Raw genomic sequence first — 15,366 nt, 5'->3', positions numbered from 1 at the left:
CAGCCCCCTTTTTTGTACAAGTGTTTGTGAACGGTCCCTTAAAGTCTTAGAATGTTATGGAACTATTTCATTTTACTTTCAACTTATATACAGATATCGGTTAACATAATTATGCGCACAACTATTTCGGCAATAAATTTTATGACCCCTCCCCCCACCTTTCCCCCTAAACAGGCTAAATTGTATCAGTCTTTTGAATAAAATAAACACACTATCTGTGGTCATCAAAATTTGTATGACCCCCCTAGAAAATGATGATCCCTTAGAGCGTTTTATTTAAAAGGTGTCCCAGCGCTGTGTGTCAAAAATCGCTTGCCCCACCCCCATCGGCTTGCCGAAAATTTCTTGCCCCCCCATTTTACCCTCCCCATGGCTCATAATTTATAGGCCTATTGCACAGCCACCAATCTCTAACGCGCCATTCTAACTTGCTTTTCCATCTAACTCGCCCAATTTTAACTCGCCATTATACCTGTCCCTAGCACTGCACTTTCCTTCAATTTCATGATTTTCATCATTAGGCCGTATAAAATTAATGTTTTGGTTCTCGTCCAGAGGATTTTCATGAATTGATGAGGGAGGGAGGTGTTTTTTTTTTTTTTTTTTTTTTTTTTTCCAATGTAAAATTAGCATTGTCAGTAGTTTTCGGTCCTCTCCAACAGTGCTCGAGGAAACGATGAGGCCCTTTTTTTTTTTAAATTTAGATTCTGAGGGATAAACCCCTAGAGTACCACAAAAAGACTTGGAAGTGGTGCTTGTTCTCTAATAAACTTATTTATATGTATGAAGATTTCATAAATCATTCCAAAGTCTAAAAAATTGAAAAATCTAAAAAAAAAAAAATCTGACAAATCCCAGAAATTGAGGAGGAGGGACGAGAACCAAAATATTAATTTTACACGGCCTTATAGGCCTAGTAGTAAATTCCAATTTTCTTTGCTTTTAATACCTCACTTGTTTGGTTCAAAATTAAACGGGGACATTAGGCCGTGTAAAATTAATATTTTGGTTCTCGTCCCTCCCTCCTCAATTTCTGGGATTTGTCAGATTTTTTTTTTTTTTAGATTTTTCAATTTTTTTAGACTTTGGAATGATTTATGAAATCTTCATACATATAAATAAGTTTATTAGAGAACAAGCACCACTTCCAAGTCTTTTTGTGGTACTCTCTAGGGGGTTTATCCCTCAGAATCTCCCATTTGAAAAAAAAAAGGGCCTCATCGTTTCCTCGAGCACTGTTGGAGAGGACCGAAAACTACTGACAATGCTAATTTTACATTGAAAAAAAAAAAAAAAAAAAAAAACACCTCCCTCCCTCATCAATTCATGAAAATCCTCTGGACGAGAACCAAAACATTAATTTTATACGGCCTTACCGTATCTGACAGTAAAAGCTAACATTTTATGGAAAATAAATACTAATCTACTTTTTATAGAAATGTTATAATATGGCTTTAATTTGGTTTGGCCTGGTTTTAGCCTGGTTTGGTATTTGTTCCCGGGTTTGTTATTGTTTTTGCATTTTCGCGCCACGGGATCGACAGCTCGTCGCCAATTATCAAATTAGAGCTGGACATATCGATATGAGGGTCTACGCGCGATCGCTAAATGTTTTTTTCCTGCTAAATCCTGAATTGTGCCCGTCACTACTTAAATGAAAACAGCGACACGCTGTCTGTAATGTTGATCATGCAATATTTCGCGGAAATTTTACATGAAATGGGAAAGGAGAGCTTATAATATTTCAGTAAAAATGGCTGATAGCGTTGAAACGTGTAGATGTGTCGAGCCAGGAATAGTGAGTGAATTGCAGGGGTCGTTGTCAGGGTTCTTCTCGCAGTATGGATTCGAATGTTATCCTTTCAAGGTAAGTTCAGGACAGAGACAGTAACCATAACAAATAAACAATGTATTTTACACGTACTAATAAATTCAGCCAGTGCTCCAAAGGGTGCTTGCTCAAAGACAAAACTTAAGCTGGGGGAAGGGTGCAGGGGGGTTCATACTTGAGCAGGAGTGACCCCATTCTGATGATCAAGTGAACTGGCCCCTGAGTTTCTGCAATGATCTTCAGAATAGGGAGCATGCGCCAGCCAGTGGCAGTGGCAGTGCTCCAAAGGGTGCCTGCTCAAAAACATTTTCCTGGGGAGGGGGCCCGGGAGGTGGGTAAATGCATCAGCTAGTGCTTATAATAATTAAACATTTTAAAGGGTGCCCTCAAACAAATTACCCCCCCTTGTATCAGTGAAAAGGTGTACTCGGGTGGGTAGTATCAAAACCGTGAGTTTTTCAATGACAAAAAAAAAAAAGACACTTGAACACAAATTTCATCTTTTTGAATAAGTTTTTCTTTATTTTTGCATTTGGTGTTGACCCTCACTGTGGTTTCCCAGGGACTGCCTTTTGAGGAGAGCGAGAGCAATCGCTCTCTACTGCTCTCCTTAAATCGCATATAGGAGAGTGATTCTTAGCTTTCCTTAGACTTAGTTGACCATTAATGCTCTCATTACATTTTGATTTTTAGCTTTCCTTAGTTGACCATTAATGCTCTCATTACATTTTATTGTAAATGTTCTAAACAGCTCTTGAAGGCTCTAGAAGAGCTATTTAATGCTCTCCTGCAAATTCCAAAAGACAGCCCCTGGTTTCCATCCTCTGTAAAAGCTAGAATCTGCATCAGAAAACAGAAATAAAACAAAATTACTCATACATCATGTTCATTTGTATATTAGGGGGCTATCATTTTCTGCGGAAGGGGGCTCCCAAATTTACAAAAAGTCAGCATCAATAAAATTGCGACCCCCCTATTTCGGCAACAAAATTTTATGACCCCCTCCCCCACCACCCACTGATACACCTTACATGTACCCCCTGAAGAGGCTAAAATTGTATTCAGTGTTTTTGAATAAGATAAACACACTATCTGTGGTCATCTTGCGACTCGCTACATTTTGGTCATCAAACATTTTATGACCCCCCCTATTTTTCTTTCCAAAAAATTATGACACCCCCCTGTATATTTGGGACCCCCCCTCCAAAGAAAATGATGTTAAGAGTAACTCGCAAGAGAAATGTCATCCCACACACATACACAATGATGGGTACAGAGCTGACTCAGATGGAACACCATCCCTATCTTGGAGTCGAGTTGTCATCTTCACTGGATTGGAAACATCATGTCAAATTGGTCACCGGGAAGGCTCAGAGGAACATCAACTTCCTCCAGAGAAATCTGTACAAATGTCCACCAGATGTGAAGAAACAAGCCTATACAGCACTCATTAGACCTACCCTGGAATATGCGGCACTCTGCTGGGATCCATACCATCAACAAGATAAGAAGGCACTGGAAAATGTCCAGAGGAAAGCTGCGCGCTTCATCACCAACAACTACCGCAGAAAAACCAGTGTAACCGCCCTGTTATCAGACCTCAATCTACCATCTTTGGAACAGAGGCGAGAATCTGCCAGGCTATCCATGATGTACAAAATCCACCACCAAGAAGTACAGATGGAAGTGCCCAGTCACTACACTCAACCTAGCAGAATAGTTGTCAAAACCAGAAGCCACCACAGTGACCAGTACACCATAATCACACCCAGGACTGATGTTTACAAATACAGTTTCTACCCAAGAACAATACCAAAATGGAACAGTCTACCTATCACAACCATACAATCACCAACAGTCAAGAGCTTCAATGCATGCACCAACCAAGCTGAAACCAGTGGGATACCAGAGCTGTATATTGGCCAGGTCTCCTCAGCAGCTGGTCCAGCCTCCTTCTAGACCTCATCTGTATTTCCTGCACTTTTTAATCACCGTTATCTTTGCCATGCACATATGGTGGTGGGCCGTGTATTTGTGTTTTGTTATTACTGCACCGGATGTGATACTGCACCACTGGGCGCGATAGCAGTCTTGATTGGTCTACCCAGAAATCCTGTAGATGTAGATGTAGATAGGCCCTTATGTTCACATCAATACAAATTCAATCAATCTAGGATTACATTTACAGTTCAGTACCAGTAAATAGCAAATTGTTTCTTTAAAATTGTGTACTCACAATGCACAGTATAGGCCTATAAAGCATTTTAATATGTGCATGCACAAAAAGTTTGTACAGGAAATTGGCTGAAAAATTGAGACATTCAAATTAGCATATCTCCGCAACCACATGCCATGTCCTATGACAATCATTCATGCCTCATCAGTTTTCTTTCATTTAGCTCTTTAATATGAGATTTTTTTTTTTTGTATTACTATTATACCTACGTTAGACGCACTTGTCTCTGATTGGCTCCTGAGGCGATCTGCTGTTGCCGAGTGGAAATTAATGAATGAACTGTGCGCCGTACCGTACGCGTTGTTACTTCCGAACTTGCAACATCACGGTAGTCGCGCTCATCAAAGGTTTACTGCAAAATAGTATAAGTGTGGTTCACGCATGCAATACATAGTATTGCAGCGTGGTAAAACCGAGTCTCACTCTCAACCATAAAGTAATGGTTGTTTTTTACTCTGTTCAAAATGTGACATGTACATGACACCAAATACAGCCCCCGAATTCGGCCTGAAATGATCTACCTTTTATAGCGCACCTCAACTCCGAATTAATAGTTTAGTCATTGTTAAAAATGTGATCCCCAACCCTTTGCCTATCTTTGGACGAATTTGTAGCAGTCTCTGTGTACGTGTCGAAGAATGCCTGGTACTTGCCCGGTACAAACATAGAAATAGACATTGCTTCAGTCGGGCCGTTAATGAATATTTCTTTCGTACTCCAATGGTTCCAACTTGGTTCCAACAGCAACATGGGCAACACGATGATAGTCTCCTTCATGTACACAACCAGATTGTGTCGGTCTGACGCTCGTTGATCCTAACAAACCCGTGATAGCCACATACAGTCTGGCCTGAGACTAACTTTATACACATGCGATGACGTATCAGCCAATCGTAAGCCTTGTTTTATTGTTTATGTCCGTTTTTTTAGCTGCACTGCTCAACAAAATTATTGTTTGCCAAATACAATTTTGTTTGCTTTATTAAGTTAACCAATAATATTACCTTGAACCAAATTGCCTAAAGGTGAAGGATAAGTCATTAAAAATGTCATTAGGTATTTTTGAAATGAAAAAAAAATGGCAAAAAATGAGGAAAACTGCAGTATTGTCAAAGTTGAGGCCCCATTTAAATACATGTTAGTTCCAATAATTGGAAATGTTCGAAATTTGTAGTTACTACAACTTATTTAGTTTTTTACATGTGTACATGTAGCTAATTTATACATGTACGAGTATACTGTCAGTATAAATTACAGATTTCATGTAAATGCCTTATTTTGTCCTACATGTAAGTACACAGCTTTCGGCTGAACCACTAGCAGGCTATGTTAGCACATCTATGACAATGACACAGGTACCAAAATCTGAATTTTGATGATTTTAACTATTGTCTGGATGAGCAAATCACTGAATGGGCCTTTAACAAATCATTACCGGGTATCCTGAAAAGGGTCATTTTGAAGGCACAATGGTTGTCCTTGTTAAGGGTGCTTTTCTGAAGTGCATTCATAAGCATGCTTAAATTTTTTATATATGAGTGCCCCCCTCCTCGGGCTGAGAACCACACATCGCACACTAGCACATTTTAACTTGAATTTAACATGGAAACGCAACATGCATAGACAGATAAGCCAGAGAAAAACCTCGGACATAACTGGCAACTGCCTGTGCAGGGACTTTAACCCCAGACCTGCGGATAGTAAGTCTGATTTTAAATTTATACATTATTTTACGATCGTTTTTTGCAGGTTTCCTGGTACAATAAGAAAGTAGACTCGTCCTACCATCTTGCTTACCATGATGACACGCTAGCCTTTTGCATCGTCAGCACACCACAGATGTTTGACAAAGCTTTCAAACCTTTCATTGCAAACATCACAAAGATTGGAATACGAGATCCTATTGATGAATGTGTCGCATCATATTTCAAACAGGCTAAGGAGGTAGGTGTTGATATGTGATGTCAATGTCATCTTGATTTATGCAAAACAGTTTGTGGTGAATGCAAATAGTTTCTAACTGAGCTCAGTCAGTGCAGTGATGTAATTCCAGGTGCATGCTTTATTTTTACCAAGATATTTGAAGTTTTAAGAATCCCATGTCATATCAGTTTCCATCTTTTGACTTCAAAGTTTTATCATGTTATTTGAGGATTTGGTTCAAGACAGTGGCGTAACTAGGGGAGGGGGCAATGTTTCCCGGGCACCACTCTTAGGAGGGCGCCAAATTGACCAATTCAGCATCGATTCTGCGCCCTCCAAGTGATGAAAGTCAAAATTTTCAGCACAAAATTTCAGCACAAAATCAATTGAAAGAACTTAAGACGGATATTCAACTTCTAGTAACCAAAATTAATTAGTGGTAGGCCTTTTTTGTCCGAATTTCCAAAAATTGCCTGTGCAATTGTTTCAAGAATGGGGGGGGGGGGCATTATGTATCCTTAGCCCTGGGCACCACAACCCCTAGCTACACCACTGCCCGCGTCTAAGATATTCTCGGGTGGGGGTAGGGGCACCAATTTTGTTACTTGTCCCAGGCGCTACCAACCCTAGTTACGCCACTAGTTCAAGAAGGCACCATCTTCAATAGCTGCCAAGCACAGCGTCATCCCCAGGTAAATAATTATTTTTGTACAGGTGGAAATTAACCAACAGAAATACACCCTGCAGCGAATCATGTGTCTCTGCATTAACACCACTGGGTGCATTAGCTTCAATCACAAAATAAGCTGCATTGATACTCTGTCAGCGACAATTACAACAAAAGATTTGATTGAGAATGTGAGAATGCAGGTAGATGAACTTGAGGCGACCAGAAACTTTTTTTGATAACAGCTACATGTATTAGTAATAGGGCCTATTGTCCTAACCCCTTAACTTGATATTGTCTTACAGAGTTTACCAGCCTGTGATCCATCCCATGAGATAGACACCATATATGACTATGAGCTTCATCCTAATAAGAAACCCAAGCTATTAGTTCAGACAGCAGGTCATGTGTCAGGGTCTGCCTACTACTACCAAAGATGTGACATCCAAGAGGATCCATGGCCTAAAGAAAAGGTGAATATCAGAAAATTCAATCATTGATTTATCTGTATAAATGTGTGTGACTGTCTCCTCTTCCTCTCTACCTCTGTGTCTGTCTGCCTCCCTCTCTCTCCTCATACATACCCCCACACCACCGTACACACTCAACCCTATGTGAGCCCCCACAAATGGGAATGCTGTTTAGGACTATGCGAAGGGGGGGGGGGGGGTGTTACTTCCTGAAATTCACAGGTTATCAAATTATACCCAATTTTATGAATTTTACCCCGTTGCACATATAAAATGGGAATGGTTCCCAAGTGGTCCCTGGTTGGAATATAGGGTATCACACTACAAATGCCTACCCCCACACACAAACAATATCTCTCTCTCATCCACTCCCTACATATCCATCGCTCCCCTCTGGGTCACTGCCTCTCTTTTCATCTCTCTCTTACTCACTCCCTACTTACCAATTGCTTCCTCTCCCTCTCTCCATTCTCTCTCTCTCTATCCTCTTCTCTTCATTTCTCTCTCACACTCCCTTCTCTCTCCACATACCAGCCCTCCTGTTTGAATAGCCAGTTACTATATACTATATATTCATTAAAGATGTGTTTCCTTGTTTACAGCGCATATTTGGTATCAGCATGCACCCTAAATACGGAGGATGGTTTGCTTTCAGAGGAGCCCTCATCTTCAAGAAACTCCAGTGCCCAACCTTACCGGAATCAGAACCAGCCAGAATCCTGACAACAGATGCAGAGATCATAGACCTCCTTGAGAAGTTAAACAACAACTGGCAAGATAATGCATACAGGGATGTCATCCCACCAATAGACAGGTACTCTGAAGAACAACAGGTGTATTTCAATACGGCACCCAAAGACAGAGCAAAACTTCTTGGTTTAGAGAAAGATAGCGAAGGCAAATTACAGCTTGCTGAGAGCCGTGACATGGGCCAGTAGTATTTGGTATTGCGAATGGAAATTACAGCTCGCTGAGAGATGAGTCACAACATGGCCAGTAGTATTTACAATTGATAAGCATTTAAACAGAATACAGACAATCAAAATATTTAGACGCTGTGTAAACACCGCACTGAAAGGAAGTAGTGACGTGCACAGGTTTTAGAAAGTGGGGGCCCCAGGTTCTGATGTTCCGCTCGCCATAATTGGACGAGACTGAATTTGTTAATTAATATATTTGCGCGTCGTTATTTTCGCTGTAGCAGCTTGGAACGCGAAAATAAATGTAGCACGAAAATTTTTACAGTATTTTGTTGTGTTGCGTTGTAGTTTTGAGGCCAGTACTTTTCTGACAGGCCAGCACTCAATAAGTCAACTCATATCTTGTATAAAATTTCTTAATGAGTGAACTGGACAACTTAAGCACATGCTGTTAAACTAAAAGTGTGACATTTTTATAAAAATCATTTTTGTGCTTTACTCAATTTTGAACTGTTTCCTTTATTTTTAAAGTTGTGATTTTCAGCTTCCTTACAACATACATGTATAAAAAATGAATATATTTTAAGCTGCTTGGAACACAAAATAAATGTCCATCCACCTTTACAGTGGTGGTTTTTCCAAGTTGAGGACAAAATGACCAAACAACTCAACATGTTAACAACAGTTCAGATTCGGTATTGTAGGCACAACTTGTACAATATTATTATTATTACTATTATTATTATTATTAGGTCTAAAAAAATTGTTTGATTGGTGTAATCCGACCGACCCTAAAATAAGGCCCGTCCCTGACTTTTTTTTTTTTTTTTCTTTTTTTGCAAAAAAAAAAAAAATAAAATAAATAAATAAATGAAAATAAATCAATTTAAAAAAAAAAAAAAAAAAAAAGTTCCAAAGCCTTTGTCAAACAAAATTTACAGCTTAAAAAGTAAAGTAAAAAAAAAATTCTGACCGACCTACCCAATTTTTTTTTTTTTATGTTACGCCAATCAAACAATTTTTTTAGGCCTTATTATTGTATAATTATTATTATTTTTATTAGTAATATTAAAGGCTTACATGCAGTGATCCCAGCAAAAGTGTAAAATTGCCTAAAAGTGAAGGATACATGTAGTAGAGAAATTACACTAGCAGGCTATGTTAGCAGATCTATGACACTCACAAAGGTGCCGAAATCTGAATTCTGATGATTTTTACAATCCTCCATACGAGTAAATCACTGAATAGGTCTTTAATATTATGGCAAAATGTTTACAATAGGGTTAGTATAACAAAAATAATTATTGTGAACTTATTTTTGCATTTAATAAGACTCATATAAACACAGTGGCATTACCAGTGGGGGGGGGTACATCACAGGTCGTTGCTACACCAGTCCCGGGGCCCTGTGTACTGATAGTCTAATAACTCTAATGCCTGAAGGGCTTTTGGGCGACTGGAAGGGAAAGAAGGAAGGAATAAAGAGAGAAAACAAACAAAGAAGTTGTTTGCTCAGGGTGGGATTCGAACTCAAGACCCTTAGCATGCCAAGCACTAGGTTGGCGACACTTGGCCACAGGTCTTTCGCTGGCCTGGCCAATGAAAGCGTGCATATATATTACTTAGGGTGCGCCATCACTTCCTGTGGGATGCATGTACACGCATTGAAGTTGTTTGTAGTATTTTGTAGTACTCAGGCTGGTTGGGTTAACAAAATTGGCAAAAATGGTTACATGCTTCTTCATTTTGTTCTGTTTCCGTCCAAAATGATCCTGATTTTGCCCAAACACACATTCCCAACCAAACCAAAGCTGAGACCCCCTCCCTCCCTTGAGATGGTTACCCACTGTAATGTTTAGTGTTAGGTTGGGTCAGATGTAATCAAATAAATTGTATTTATTGTTTTTATCTTAAAGAAATAATTATTTACTATATAGAATCTAGTAATATCAGCTCTGTATAAATATAAAATATCTATTTGTCTGACATGTATTCACATCTAAATATCATAGTTTGGTTACCCAAACCCCATGGGAATAACTGGCTTGCTTATACGACTCATAATTAGTTAATGACGTGATATAATCATTTTGAATAAGCAATCAAAATAGAGCTTATAGAACTCAGCAAATTATGCGAACTATTCTACCAATTTCTCTGATTGGCTCAATACATGACATAGCTCTCTTTGAAACCAATCAAATTAGTTCTTAAAGGCTGATTATTCAGACGGTAGTGCTCATGGGGCTATTAAATAAGATAATTGGGTATCTCTCCTGAACATGAAATGTTTAGGCTTTTTTTTTTTTTCCTCCACCGGAGGTATTATGTTTCCTGGTTGTCCGTCCGTCCGTCCATCTGTCCGTCCGTCCATCTGTCCGTCCGTCCGTCCGTCCGAGCTTGGGTGCAATATCTCGGAACTGATAAGATGTACAGTGATGCAATTTGGTGGAGGGATGGTCATTGGCGGTCTTCAAATTCCAGTAGGTTTGGTTAGTGGTTCAAGGTCACCCAAGGTCATCTAGGGGTCATCTGAGGTCAAATTGGCAAAAAACGTCGTATGGGCATGACACTTGGTGGGTACTGTAAACATTTAGAACCAAATTTTTTGAGGGTCATTTTGGGGTCATCCGGGGTCACCCAGGGGTCATCTGAGGTCAAATAACTTAAAACTGTCGTATGGGCATGAACCTTGGTGGGTACTGTAAACATTTAGAACCAAATTTTTGAGGGTCATTTTGGGGTCATCCGGGGTCACCCAGGGGTCATCTGAGGTCAAATAACTTAAAACTGTCGTATGGGCATGAAACTTGGTGGGTACAGTCAACATTTAGAGTCAAATTTTTGGACGGTCTTTTGGGGGTCATCCGGGGTCACCAGGGGTCATCGGAGGTCAAATAACTTAAAACTGTCATATGGGCATGAAACTTGGTGGGTACAATCAACATTTAGAGTCAAATTTTTGGAAGGTCTTTTCGGGTCATCAGGGGTCACCCAGGGGTCATCTGAGGTCAAATAACTTAAAACTGTCATATGGGCATGAGACAAAATGGGTCAAGGATCTTTCATTTGTTACACTTTTTCTAAAAACCTACACTGTCATCTAGAGATGGCCAGTTCCTAGTGAAATTGCACCAGTTAAAATGATACGCGTCAAGGTGGAGGCATTGCGGCCGACGCTTTGCGTCGAGAACCGCGCAAGTCGAGAACCGCTCTAGTTATTCATGCAGGTGATCAAAAAGTTAAAATTTTGCTGTAAGGCGACAAAAAAAATCGCCACCTGATCTACAGGGGGACGGACCTTTCAAGTAGGGTCGATCGGTCGGCCCCGTAGAACAGGGTTTTCTTTTTTCATCGCCTAATAGGTAGAGAATAGGAAATGGTAATTCTCAAAAAGGAGCCATTCCATATTGGGCTTTGCCATTTAAAATCCATACTACCCATGTGAAAGATGTTAGAAATATCTTCCACAGGGGGAGTGTGAATTTCAAATGGAATGAACACATTAGGCATGTGAGTCCATAAGAGTCAACTCTCAAACAATACAAAAGGCCAGGCTTAATCATGTGTTTGTTTTAAGGAAAGATGACTCCTATGGACTGAGGTGCAATTCTTTAAACTGCCTGTTTTTTTACATAACAAACCATTGTGACCTGAACACAAATTAATGATGTGCAAAAGTATTAATTGGTCCAGATGTGTACAATAAATAAGGCTACTCATAACTGTTTACATTTTGTAAAATATTTTTCCATTTGTTTCAAAAAGGTTTAGAAGGAACTTGTAAGTTGTGGATTTAGTTTCAGTTTTACTGAAATATGTTGTTTACTTCATGTGCCTGTTAATCTTGCGATAAAAATGACAAATAAAAATATATTATATGACACTTTACAAAGATGTCGGAATTCGTTTTTAGGTTGTCGGAAGGAAAAGACCTTCTTTATGGCATCATGAGTTGTGTGTGTGTGTTGGGGTGTATGCGGGGGTGTCGGTGTATGCGTGTTTTCCGTCAACAATTATGTACGGCTTTTGACTAAAATTTGGTCTCATATGAATAGTTCAAATCCTATTTCATATCAAACTTGGGTCATAGCTGCACTATGGGAACCCTCATCTATCTACTGCTGATATCAGTATTGATGAAGTAGCTATCTACTGCTGATATCAGTATTGAAGAAACAGCTATCTACTGCTGATAACAGTATGATGAAGTAACTATCTACTGCTGATATCAGTATTGATGAAGTAGCTATCTACTGCTGATATCAGTATTGATGAAGTAGCTATCTACTGCTGATATCAGTATTGATGAAGTAACTATCTACTGCTGATATCAGTATTAAATATTAATGAAGTAACTATCTACTGCTGATATCAGTATTGATGAAGTAGCTATCTACTGTTGATAACAGTATTGATGAAGATCTAATGCTGATATCAGTGTTGAAGTAGCTATATACGGCTGATATCAGTATTGACGAAGTAGCTATCTACTTCTGATAACAGTATTGATGAAGTAGCTATCTACTGCTGATAAGTTTTGATGAAGTAGCTATCTACTGCTGATATCAGTATTGATGAAGTAGCTATCTACTGCTGATATCAGTATTGATGAAGTAGCTAGCTACTGCTGATAACAGTATTGATGAAGTAGCTATCTACTACCGATATCAGTATTGATGAAGTAGCTATCTACTGCTGATATCAGTATTAAATATTAATGAAGTAACTATTTACTGCTGATATCAGTATTGATAAAGTACCTATCTACTGCTGACATTAGTATTAATGAAGTAATTGAATACCTGAGTGGAAGAAGGGCCCAATTCCATTTTACAAAAATGAGTTTATCATATTTTAAAAGACCAGCACAGTTGCCATTGCAACATATAGCATTTCAAATGTATGTTATAATGTATGTTCTCAGTTCACATGCCAGTACTCAAGGTCCCCTCAAGATGAAAACAGTCTTAAACTCCAAATATTGTGTTTTTTGTTAATATCTCAAAAAAGTGTTGATGGAGTTGGGCCCTTCCATCACTCAGGTATTTTAATTTAAAAATTATCTACTGCCAATACCTGTATTGATGAAGGAGCTAGCTACTGCTGATATCAGTATTGATGAAGTAGCTATCTACTGCTGATAACGGTGCTGAAAAGGTATCTACTACTGTTGAAGTACATGTAACTAGCTGTTGCTGCTGGTATCAGAAATTAGGGAACTATCCGATGACATCCTATTTAAACAAAAGTCCTTTTGTTACTGGGGCAGGGGGTGAAAAAGCCAGATTATGTTTGTAAAAGTATCAGTCAAAGTTTATTTTTCTGGTTGGAATTGTCAACATTTCACACTTACATTTTCGGGAGGGAGGAGGGTCAGCTTCCTTCATTTATAGGATGTCCTCCAACTTCAGGTATGTTCTCTTCAAGTTAATACCATGTAAATAATCAAATGTTATACAAAGGTTTATGATTAGGAGTACATTTAATGAAAGCACACATTCACCAGAAGTCACTTGCATGTATTTACATTTATTCAACATATATTAGCTTTTAACTAATAAAATCTGCCTGTAGAAATCACCGAACAGCAAATTTACCAGCAATGACATTAATTTTGTGTATTTCAGTTGATGTGTGAGATATGCCATATTAATTAAACCATGATAATGAGTCTTCATTACAAATGTTAGGCCTACATAAAATATAAATGTAACAAAGAAACTTGGAAATATTATCTACCGGGATAAAACCCTCTTTGCATCCCACCCTTCTCTATAACTGCCTGTTTAGTTTTACATAAGTTGCACACCAGTGGCAGCACCACAATTTTTTTCAGGGAGTTATGAGAAGTGAGATCTGGGGGTGGGGCAAAAATCTGAAAGTGTCAAGTTTTGCTAAACTAAGAGTAAGATTTACGATGATTTTTGGTTCTCACAGGAGCACATGGCAGTATTTTCCCCAAACTGTCCTCCCTGATCCCCCTTGGTGCTGTCACTGCCAGACACCAACATTAAACATTAGTTTTATGATAGTATGACTAATTCTGGGAAATTAGGATGCACAAAAAGCATCCACCAATGGGCTTTTTCAGTTGAAATCAAAGATGTTTTACTTTAGTAAAACCTAGATGAGCTTATCTGTATACCGCTGCACGGCAGTGAACGTAACCCTTCCGGCTGAAATCCAGAAATGACGCCATTGGATCTGGTGCTGCCACTTCCGGGTAACACGGGAGAAGAACATGCCTTTTGCAAACAAAATGGCCGACAAGTCCCGGCCCCTTGCCAGCGAAAAGACAGCTTATTTAGCCAATGTGAACATGGGATTGGGGTCATCGCCAGAAATATTTTCCTATCATATTGGACTAACACGTCAGCTATATGGTATTTCACGATATAACAGTAATAAAAATAAAACTGCAAACGTTCGTTCGTCGGATGTTTGACAAAGTGACCAGCTCTAATGACGTCACTATGTAAACAACATAGAGGTATAAATAATTAATTAGGTACCGGTAATACCAAATATGGAAACCTCCAAAACGATGCAAATTAGGTGTTTGACGAATCAGAATCCGATCAGCCCACCTCCAAAATTATGCAAATGAGTTGAGGCGGTTACGTGAACATGTTCACTAATGCGACTCTTGTGTATACCGACCTCTGTGGTTGAAATACATAAGCCTACGGAGGCATGATCTTAATCTCCCACACAGGGGGTGTGAATTTCAAATGGGGTTACCTGAATGAATTACTCCATGTCTTCCATTGGGGGTATATGGATTTTAACTGGGATAGCCCAATTCAAGAAAAATATATAACTACATAATATCGTCAACTGTATCACATATTGACTTATGCGAAAACCCAAGTAGATTCATAGTCACTTTCAGTTGAAATACATAAAGCCTATGGAGGCATGATCTTAATCTCCCACATAGGGGGTGTAAATTTCAAATGGGGTTAGTGGGTTACCTGAATGAATGACTCCATGTCTTCCATTGGGGTGTATGGATTTTAACTGGGATAGCCCAATTCAAGAACAATATATAACTACATAATATCGTCAACTGTATCACATATTGACTTATGTGAAAACCCAAGTAGATTCATAGTCACTATGAATGCACCAAATTTTTCACATCTGTCACTATGTGAGACACCCAATGATATGGTTCCTGTCTTTCGGAACATTTAGACTTTAGAGAGACATATAAGAAAACAGAAATAAAAGAACTCTGAAATTACATTTCACATATCAAGCACACAATGTACCATATTCGTTCCATTTACTGCCTAGGTTGCTTAATAAAGTCA

General features: G+C 38.9%; 1 protein-coding gene across 1 annotated transcript; it reads left to right on the top strand.

Annotated features, from left to right (window-relative positions):
* Positions 1 to 1,648: 1,648 nt before the first annotated feature.
* On the top strand, positions 1,649 to 8,883 carry LOC140168971 (cyanocobalamin reductase / alkylcobalamin dealkylase-like). Its single transcript, XM_072192558.1, has 4 exons — positions 1,649 to 1,867; positions 5,817 to 6,011; positions 6,963 to 7,130; positions 7,730 to 8,883. Exons 1-4 carry the CDS (start codon positions 1,715 to 1,717, stop codon positions 8,063 to 8,065), a joined length of 852 nt encoding a protein of 283 aa, XP_072048659.1. The 5' UTR covers positions 1,649 to 1,714; the 3' UTR covers positions 8,066 to 8,883.
* Positions 8,884 to 15,366: the final 6,483 nt, after the last annotated feature.

The sequence above is a fragment of the Amphiura filiformis genome, chromosome 1 (genome assembly GCF_039555335.1).
Source record: "Amphiura filiformis chromosome 1, Afil_fr2py, whole genome shotgun sequence".
NCBI lineage: Eukaryota > Metazoa > Echinodermata > Ophiuroidea > Amphilepidida > Amphiuridae > Amphiura > Amphiura filiformis.
This window is presented reverse-complemented; position numbering and strand designations above follow the sequence as displayed.